Raw genomic sequence first — 10,502 nt, forward strand, 5'->3', positions numbered from 1 at the left:
CCCTCTACACTGAGCATGCTCAGTACTGTTCCTGTCATCTGAACACTCACAGCTGATACCTCTGGCTGTAACACAGGGCTCAGTCCTATCGCTTATTTTATCCTTCCTGGTCTCCTCGTTCCTTGACTGACATAGAAATTGTTCATCCGCCATATTTAAGGACCTTCCAACTCCTTAAATATTTCACGAAGGAGCTAGGAGGCTCCCAAAGAATTCTTGAGCAAGAAAATATGAGCGCAAGCTTTGCAGAAGTATTTTTATGAAGAACTGTAACTGTAGTGTGTGGGGTGGGATTGGGGGGTTGTGGGTTTGGGCGGTGAGGGGGTAAAGGTTGAGGGGGGAGACATTTGGGGGAGTCAACAGCAGTTGCACTGCATTCAAACCTGGCGTCACAAGAACAGCACCCTGCTTGCACACTGAGAGCTCAATGCAGACCAGCGCAGTCGCCAAAGCAACGCCAACCACTCTTCTTCTCACGCACCGATAAAGCATGGGTACATGGGAAATGTAGTGTAATTACAGCGTACCTTGCCCTGGGGCCTTTCTGCATTTATCTATGCTGCGTGAAGCTGTGATAAGTACACGCATATTCCCGCCTGGTTCGGCAGATTTAATTACAAAGCGGTGGTGAGCCTCGGCTATATGCAGTGCGGTGGGAGACCGTGGCGAATCGGAAAAAACCCCAGGCTGCCTGTCGGGTCCTGTCGCCGAACAGAAGTGGAAAAAACGGAAAACAAACTCAAAGCAGACACGAACAGAGATGTTTGCTGTGAGTTAAACTTACACAGACGGACTGTAGAACACAGTTATTTTTTCTCTTTAAGCCAAGACTCATTTAACCACAATGCACCCTGGCATGACAATCAAGCGACATTTTTTTCAGGGAGGGCTATGTTTATCTGGGCTTCTCTATGTACGCATTTTATTTTATTTTTTTGCAGCGTCTGCCCGAACATTTGCTTAAATTTGTCGAAGTAATGGGCGAGCCACGCTGCATTGAGAGTAAATCTCTGGGCCCATGATCTTGGAAATGAAGAGGTGTGTCACTGTGACATTTTCAGGGAACGGACTCAATTACCCAGGGTTCCCTCTTGGGAGCGTAGCGTTCACAGGGCTCCTCTCGGAATGTGGGGTTCACAGGGCTCCTCTCGGAATGTGGGGTTCACAGGGCTCCTCTCGGAGCAGTAGGAGTTTGATGGATAATTAATTTATCACCGAAGAATTCCTCTGCCGTGCGTTAGCAAGCCTTTCCTCCGTTCGGACAGCATTCGAAACGCTTCCTTCGGCCCACAGGATCATACGGATAAAAATTAAAAGCCGCAGGCTACAATTTTCCCCAAAAGCACTGACTAAGATTGTGCATATTTGCAAAAAAAAAAAAAAAAAAGAAAGAAAAAAAAAACATTCTGGCAGTTTTGAGTCATTTCATTTCAAATGGCGTTCAACCTGTATTTAAAGTGGGTGCGCCGTTCCAGGCAGCCATTAGGAAAACGGTTCCGCAATACGATCAACAAACAGCTGGGGCGGAACCGAAGCCTTGTATCAGCACTTGTGAGATTGTAATGAGGCCAGCCCTCCGGTGCGGCTGTGCAGTGTGCCTGTTCGGTTTCCGCAACGCCGCCTCGTAACTTTGTGGAATAAAAGCGATGGATCACTTTATGCAAATAAATCTATACCTCGTCCCAAAAACATGTCACTTTATCCAAAAAGTTAACATCATCTTATCCGAAAAAAAATCTACTTATCTAAAACAAAACAAAAAAAACACCCTATCCAAAAACATCTTTCTGTGTAAACATCACATTTTCATCTAAGAAAGTACCAATGTTACACTTTTGCCGAATGATTGCTGAACTCACGATACGTAATTCTTGCTTTTAATGTGCAGTCAAAGATATGGACACTTCGATCGTTTAAATCCTGAAGGAGGCACGGACTTGACTGAAACCACTGGAGACGGCGAGAGGAATGATTTAGCGTTCACTCTTCCCAGATTTATCCATCAAACCCCTTCTGCTCCAAATTCAGCGGCCATTTTGTCTGTGTCATGAGGGACAGCTCCCGTGCACTGTGGGAGATGACAGAGCTGGCCCAGGCAAATCATAAGAATCCGCATTAAACCAGTTTAATACAGTGCTGCTCAAACTATGCTTTGCTGTGTGGTATATAGCCCTCATATAAACAGCTTCACTTGCTGTGCTCAAGGATGACAATACAATAAAACACTTTTAATTTAAATGGGTGTTATCTATTTCTCCCTCACTACGCCAACAAAATGGCCTCTAAATTTGGAGCAGCGTGTGTTTGATAAGATAAAACTGTCCTGTTCCATCTGTGGAATTTAACTTCCAGGCACATTGTGAAATACTGTTTACAAAACAGCCACAAATGTGCAATATTAAATTACATTATTTTGGAAGTTTGGCATAATTCAGTGGCTACAGGGTATTGCTTTCTGTTGCATCACGATGTAACATCATCTAAAGGGCTACAGTAAAATACATTTACAACGCAGAGGATTAAAATTAAAATCATCTAACATGTCTCACCAACAGCACTGTTAACAAGAGTGAGTGCAGGGTGTAACATCTTCCAGATAATCATTTGAGGTATTAATGTTAACAGTAGCTGTTTTTATGAACTTTCATTTTTGCCTTATGTAAAATATACGGGTAGACTTATCCCATTTAATTATACTTTTTTATTTTACTTTTGCAACACAGCAAAACAAGAAATAAACAGTAGGTGTGAGAGCTGTGTGTATATGTTTATGTATGAAAACATAGAGACCGGCTGAAACTACAACTGTCGTATAGCCATTGTCATAACACACAGTCCACTGTGTGTATACAGTAAAGTGTGTAACTATGCAGTGTGTTTGAGCCTAAGTATAATATAGAAACCATCTGTGAGTTGTATGCTACAGCTCTTTGTCTCTCTCGCATACACACACACACACACACTCACACATCCACATTTTGTAAATCGAGGGAACTGGGGAAAAAAAAAAAGCCTACAGAATATGGAAAAGTAATCCAATCTTTTTATAGACATGAATACAGACAGGCTATAAAAACAACACACGCCATGGCTGCAGTTTAATGAGTATCTGAGAGTATCTGTCAGTTTAACATGAATCTGATCTCTTCTCTCCCAAACTGGCTTTCCACTGTCTGTACATTGTGCAGTAGAGCCCGGTGCTAACAACAGCAAAAGACAGGCCGCTGAACATTCCTGTCAGTCCTACAGTAACTGGGCTCACAGGTATCCGGGCCTGTGTCTGTTTGCTGGGAGGTTTTTGCTGGTTAACTAGGGGGTTCCCCGGTGTCCTGGCTAAATTCCCAACCTGGCTCTTTCCACCTGCCACCCAATCATCCCCTGATTCAAGTGGATAAAGAATGGTTCTCTCACTCTCATTCAAGTGGATAAAGAATAGTTCTCTCACTCTTATTTAAGTGGATAAAGAATAGTTCTCTCAATAGTTCGCTCTGATTAATTGACTGTTTTGAGGAAAGTTTGGCATTTTTGAGGCCTTCAGTTGAGTCCACGCCAGCAGGTGTTTGCCTTGTTCTTATAAGCAGGTGTATGTTGGAATGAAATCCTGTATGTATGCTGTGTGCTGTGTAATCCTGTGTGCTGCACTGTTTCCTGGCTGAGAGTGAGGTTCTGCTCTAATCCGGCGCAGAACAGATGCAGCTCAGAGTGGTTATATCTTCAGGACTTTGACAATATATTTCATAACCAGTCACACCAGTGTCTTAGGCAAGTAGAGGCTCTCCGGTATGAGTTCAGGCTGGGCTCTACGGAGTGGCATAGTCACTGGAGGCTCTCAGTGCAGGTGCGACCCCAGCCAATGACGTACATGGTAACTTAGCGGTGATTTACAGAATGAGTCTAAAGACAGGCAGCGGTTCAGCAGACTGTGTTTGTATTTCAGAGCGCGGGGCAGAAATGAGCGAGTCCCACCACAGTGTACCTAACCCGCCGTACATGGTACACGTCTGACGAGTCAGCATACGTCTGTGACGCGGCGCTGTCAGTGTGGGCGGAGGAGATGCAGATTACTGTTTACAGCGCGCTGTCTGCAGGTTAAAGACCCGTTGGTCTGCTCTGTGTTTGCCTGTCCTCTCAGATCGAGGTCAACCCCTCCTTAGACATGGCCGAGTCGGACTTCATGAACAACGTGATGCGCTGCCGCTGCAGATACGACGGGAGCCGGGTGTTCATGTACGGCTGTCACGCAGGTATGCTAACCACACACACACACACACACCTGTATACACACACACACCTATACGCACGTACACACACACACACACACACCTGTATACACACACACACCTATACGCACATACACACAGGGAGCCGGGTGTTCATGTACGGCTGTCACGCAGGTATGCTAACGACACACACACACCTGTATACACACACACACACACACACACCTATACGCACATACACACACACACACCTATACGCATGTACACACACACACACACACACTTATATACACACACACACCTATACGCACGTACACACACACCTGTATACACACACACCTATACGCACGTACACACACACCTGTATACACACACACACACCTATACACACGTACACACACACACACACACCTATACGCACGAACACACACACCTGTATACACACACACACCTATACGCACGTACACACACACCTGTATACACACACACACCTATACGCACGTACACACACACACACACACACCTATACGCATGTACACACACACACACACACATACAGGTACACACACAAGTGCACATATACATGCTCAATACAGTCACACATACACACAATCACACACACACACACAAAACAGACACAAACACAATACACACATGGCCATGCATACACACTCATACACAAGCATATGCACACACATGCATACACACAATACACATACATAAACACACCACACACACACACACACCACACACCCCACACAAACACAAACACACACACAAACACAAACACACACACACACACACACACACTGTGAAATATGGCTCATTCTCTGCTCATCTCCTCTCTGCTTCCGGTCCATAGGAGATGCCTACAGTGCAGAGATCGAGGATCTGTTTGAGCACCAGGGCCAGATTACCAACAACTTCATCTAACGGGCCAGCGGGGGGCAGCACTGGGGCACTCCGGGACGGACACATTAAACACCCGGCTCCCAGCATGCATTGCGCCACACCCCCAGTGGCTACACTCCCTATGGGAACAGAATCACATCCACCCTCCAGAGAACTTTCGGGGTGGGTCCCCCTGGCAACCAGAGGGACAGGCATCGCTGTGGCAACAGGATTACTTCAGTTTCCACGGCAACAGGTTTCATTGTTCCAGAACACAATCAAGCCTGGGCTTCTGACCGGTTCATTAAATGGTGTTTCCAAATTAATATTTAGTTACCTACAGATATTTAAAGAGTATGTGCTATAGCCAGATAACACCACGGGACAAAAGCATTGATTATTATTGACCTAGCAAAAGCAATATTTTATTCATGAGGGAAAACATTTAAAAATATAATTGAAATAATTTTTGAAGCAAGCAAGTCCATGTGTAGATTATTTATAGAAATCTCAAAAGTGCCGATATCATTAAAGTATTACAAGCTGTTGCAGGCAGGGGGCGCCATCATTGAAAATGACTCTTCCCAGCTGCTGGTTCTCAGAGCTGAGTGGTTCGTAAATTTTATGGGAAGTGCCCCTTGGAGGGTGGTAAGTAAGGGCAAATGGCTGTGGTAGAGGGAGCTTTAAAGATTTTCTAGATTTTATCTTGGTCTGAATTTCTGATATCAGGGAAATCTAGATATTGGTGCATCTTTTTTTGTTGAGGCGCTGTTATCACAAATTCACGTTCCCTTTAAGACTGCGTGCTGTTTTGTGTATGAAAGTCTTAATAGCGTGAAATTGGAAATAGCTGTTTAGTGATATTTCACATGTATTATCACGTGCAGTTATTCACAAAATTCATCACCAGTTGTGCTGTAGTTCATTTAATCTCAGCCGAAAAGATTTGGAATTAGTGTCGCAGCAAGTCAAATCCTTGCGATCAATCGATGCACTTTATTCGTTAAACATCAGTATTCTAACGGTTTGTTATCATAAAAAAATTTCGCCCCAAATTGTATCCAAGAGTTACAGGTGAAATCAACCCATCAGGTGTTCAAAAGTTGTTTGATTATTTCTTAATCATATTTAAAGATTTAAAGCATACTGGACATAGTAGCTTTTGTTTGCTCAGTTATTGTGTGTAGAAATGTCATTTGACATCTTGTGTTTTAAAATACACAGCCTCGTTATTGAAAATACAAATGGAATATGATGCATCTCTAGTTATGATAAGCTATGTACGTGCTACGGGTTAATTTATTTTAGGCCTGAGTGAACATTTGCCTATTTTAAACACAGTGAATGCGATTTCTGTTCAAATGGATTTCTAAGTGAAATTAATATATTGTATATGAAACAAGTCGTTTAACACCCACTCCTCGAGCTGATGGAAAATGTGACATCAGCATCATTGCTCTTTAGTGTGATTAATTTAAGAGTCCAAATTAAAGCAGCTGTCGATTACACAGCTAACTCGCCTCACCTGGTTTCTTGGGTCCAAAAAGGCGGATTTTAAAGGGAAGGCAAGCAGCCAATCACGAGGCTCATTTAGGAGCAGGGTTGCAGACCCTAAAATAATCCTTAAGTAATTTAAACATTAGGCCTTGTCGGATTGAGTCGAAATGTGAAAACAGGCAGGCCATGACATTTTCCAGTGTGGAAAATGTGTAAACACGTTGTGATTGGGCTTGTTATAGTTTAGTAGTTTTTATACCATTCTAGAGTAGCTTTCATACCCTGTCCCTGCTCTTGGAATATCACATGTCTGCAATTCCATCTAAAAGGGAGCAAAATGTCTGGCATAAAATACACAAAATTGTTAGTTAAGTGTACTTAGTACAATAGACAGTTGCTGTTATTGTATGACATGAACCTCAATAACCAGTGCATCATATATCATCGGCCTTTAATTACATTGATGTTTGTATTTGCCGTATGATACTGTAATCACAGTGTTAGGGGTACGCTCAGTATATAGCGTGTACTCCTTCTGTGAGTACCGTTTCCTCTGCCTGGGGGTTTTGCATCGCTATGTTTTATTTATTACCCGTTGCCTTCTGTCTTTTTGAGTTCTGAACAAAGGGATTTTCTTTACTGTCCCTGGCAGTCCCCCTGGAAAGAGAGCGTAGCTTTCGTGTGGCTCCTTCAGTAATAAACAGTACGCGCACGCAGCCTAATTAATGCCTTCAGCAGTCGCGTCAGCCTCCCCTGCCCACGCTCTCTGGCGGGCCCTCCGTGGAGTCTGAACCACAGACCCGATCATCCCCTACAGGGAGCTCTGGAGTGCAGCGGCATCAGAGAACAACACCAAACAATGTAAACGAGGACGTCTACTGCAAAACAGGAGCCCCGGTAGAATACAAGATGCTTGCACGATCACGGATTAAACTTGACTATGAATCGGCAGCAAATTTCCTCCAGAGAACTATCGCAATATTCATGATAATAATGTATTTCTAAGTTTTATAATACGGTGCTCATATACAGCTGCTTGTAATGTATAGACGGAAGCTTTGGCTGTATTTAAGTTTTGTATTGCCTTCTATTTGCAAGCCTCATCAACACTATATTTAGTTTTTGCCCTCTTAACTACTTCATGACATCACGTTACTGTATGCTCGTGCCAACGCTGTTGCCTTCACTCTGAAAGTCTGTCCCACTTTCTGAAGTTGTAAACGCCGTTTAGCTGCGTCTGAAAGACAGATATCTGGGCAGCACAGAGCAGAGGTTGCAGTTTTTGTTTTTTTTACCCGTGGGTGAAATTATACACACTCAGGGATTCAGTAGAAAAGCTAATGTTCCTCATCTTGTCATTACACCCTATTCGGTCTTCGGTGGTCAGCATAATGACCAAGTCGTCACAGGAAGTGGTTTCATCGTAGTCGTTCCATTCAACAGAACCTGCCCATCCGCCCACGCACTGCCACATCCCTGACCTGAGCGAAGAGCGACTCTGTTCCACATCAAAGTTGCGTTATCGCCGTTTGTGTGGGGAAGCGTGTCGGACAGTTTCATCTTCTGAAAGCGCGACGCTCGAGTTGTTCTGTTCTTGTCAGTTTTTTCGTGAGGTGACCGTGTCTGTTGGTGGACGGAGGGGCGGCATTGACGCGGTGTCCATCGCTGACTCTTTTCTTTACTGTGAATCAATAAAATCACCCCAAACAAACCCAAAAACGTTTCTCTCCTTCATGCATTTGAATATGTATTTGTTCCTGTATATGGTAAATGGACTGCATTCATATAGTGCTATTATCCAACCCGTTCATACACACCAGGGGTGCACAACAAGGGCCGATCTGTGTCAGGATCTTGTGCCATCTTCTGGTCTTAATTATTTAATTGACTCAATCATATCTCATCTGAGATGTGTATGAGTACCGGCTACAGCTGCAGACTGCAAGTGTGTCCTAATGATTTTACTGTGCTCAAGTACAGGCTTGAACCAGGGTTATTTATAGAGCTGTCAGCAAATTAAAAACTAGGCAAACAGAAAAGTTGGAACAAAAACCAGTACCCAGACCAGCCCCCGAAGACCAGAGTCCTGCACCCCTGATATACACACTCACACCAACGGCAATAGGCTGTCATGCATGGCACCATAGGGCGGCCTGTAGCGTAGTGGTTAAGGCACATGACTGGGACACGCAAGGTCGGTGGTTCTAATCCCAGTGTCGCCACAATAAAATCCGCTCAGCCGTTGGGCCCTTGAGCAAGGCCCTTAACCCTGCATTGCTCCAGGGGAGTATTGTCTCCTGCTGAGTCTAATCAACTACGTCGCTCTGGATAAGAGCGTCTGCCAAATGCCAATAATGTAATGTGTAATGCACCAACCAGCTCGTCAGGAGCAATTGGAGAGGATCGAACCAGCAACCCCCCGACTGCCAGACAACCGTGCTTACCTCCTGAGCTAATGTGGCCCCCCCCAACTATGTGCATCCTCTTCCCAGGAGCTGGTAGTCGGAGCTGAGTGGTTCTTCAGAGTAAATTGGCCGCACCTGTGTATTTAAGAGGGCTGCTGTTTTTGGCACAGTCGGGCATAGTGGAAAATTACTTTCTTTGAATATGTCCCTTCATGAGCTTAGATACTGTATTTTTCAAGACAACACTAACTGTTGCCAGTTTAACAAAGACTATTTAAATGCACACAGATGTGATCGAAATGATTAGAGGCCTCTCTAAGTGGCCGTGCTGTTTGGCTGGCTGGTGAGGGAACAAACTGCTGCTCACACAAGCAAATATATGTTACCCCCAGGACTGATCTGAGGTCAGTTGCTCTTGAATTCAAAATGGTGGCAGAGCTGGAGAACAACTACAGCTTGAATAGGATTACTGGATTCTGGATTACTGTATTATTTTTACGGACAAACGAAAAAACCATAAAGATGCAAGCATTTGACTGGAGGTCAATGCAATGCAAGTACATTACATATGAACAATGAAAATATTTTTTCTGATTTGATATATTTGCCGATCTCAGACGCTGTCCTGAGAGTTGAAAGGGTATGATTTTTGATGTGCTCGACAAAAGATAAATGTAGAAAGTAGAAGTTTGAGCCACTAACTGAGCTGTATTGGGCATACCACTATGGGGGGTGAGCGAGGTACAGTTCTGTGCAGAAGTCTTAGGCACCCTAGACTTTATTATATATATGTTTATTTTTTGTGTGTGTTAGTATAAAAGAACACATTTGAGATTTCCAAATATTCACTTTCCAAGAGATTTATTTCTTACAGACATTTTTGTATTTAATTTAAAAAAGTAACATTACTGTGAGCAATTGAGTACTTTTTACATAAAAACTTGATCAAGGCTGTCTGAGAGAAGAAGCAAGGAGCCAACCAAAGTCTGCAGAAGAACTGTGGCAAGTTCTCCAACATGCTTAGAACAACCTCGCTACTGATTGTCTTAGCCAACGCTGTCCTGCAGTTCTATATCTCAGAGAAGCGATGCAGTTTTAACACAGAATGTTGATTTGATTCTGTTTTTAACTATTCTGCCAAGTTACTAAAATGTAATGTAAAATGTATAGTACGTTTATTTAGGACCGTTCACTGAATTATTTTTTAAAGAAACTTAACTGTACAGAATGTTATACAGGTGCCAAAGACTTTGGCACAGTACTGTATATATTAAGGTCCTGACACAAAACCTCGATGGGGTTGAGGTCTGACTTCACCCTGATTCATTTTCAGGCCCGGCATTCAGCCATGTATTCACTGGTGTGCTCAAGATCCTTGTCCTGTCACACGATTCATGTCACATGTTGGTCAATTTTCAAAATACTCAAAATGAAGGCCATGGGTAATATATACTGAGTAACACTTGGAATTTCTCCCAGAACTTCTTGA

At 43.5% G+C, this 10,502-nt stretch overlaps 1 protein-coding gene across 1 annotated transcript in view; it reads left to right on the plus strand.

Annotated features, from left to right (window-relative positions):
• The window catches only part of loxl4 (lysyl oxidase-like 4), a 41,827-nt gene extending 33,628 nt beyond the window's left edge, over positions 1-8,199 (plus strand). The window contains exons 14-15 of the mRNA XM_061228014.1: positions 4,133-4,244; positions 5,083-8,199. Coding sequence (XP_061083998.1) covers positions 4,133-4,244; positions 5,083-5,153 — 183 coding nt within the window. The 3' untranslated portion in view covers positions 5,154-8,199. The remainder of the gene's footprint in view (positions 1-4,132; positions 4,245-5,082) is intronic.
• Positions 8,200-10,502: the final 2,303 nt, after the last annotated feature.

Source organism: Conger conger, chromosome 18 (assembly GCF_963514075.1).
Source record: "Conger conger chromosome 18, fConCon1.1, whole genome shotgun sequence".
Classification (NCBI taxonomy): Eukaryota; Metazoa; Chordata; class Actinopteri; order Anguilliformes; family Congridae; genus Conger; species Conger conger.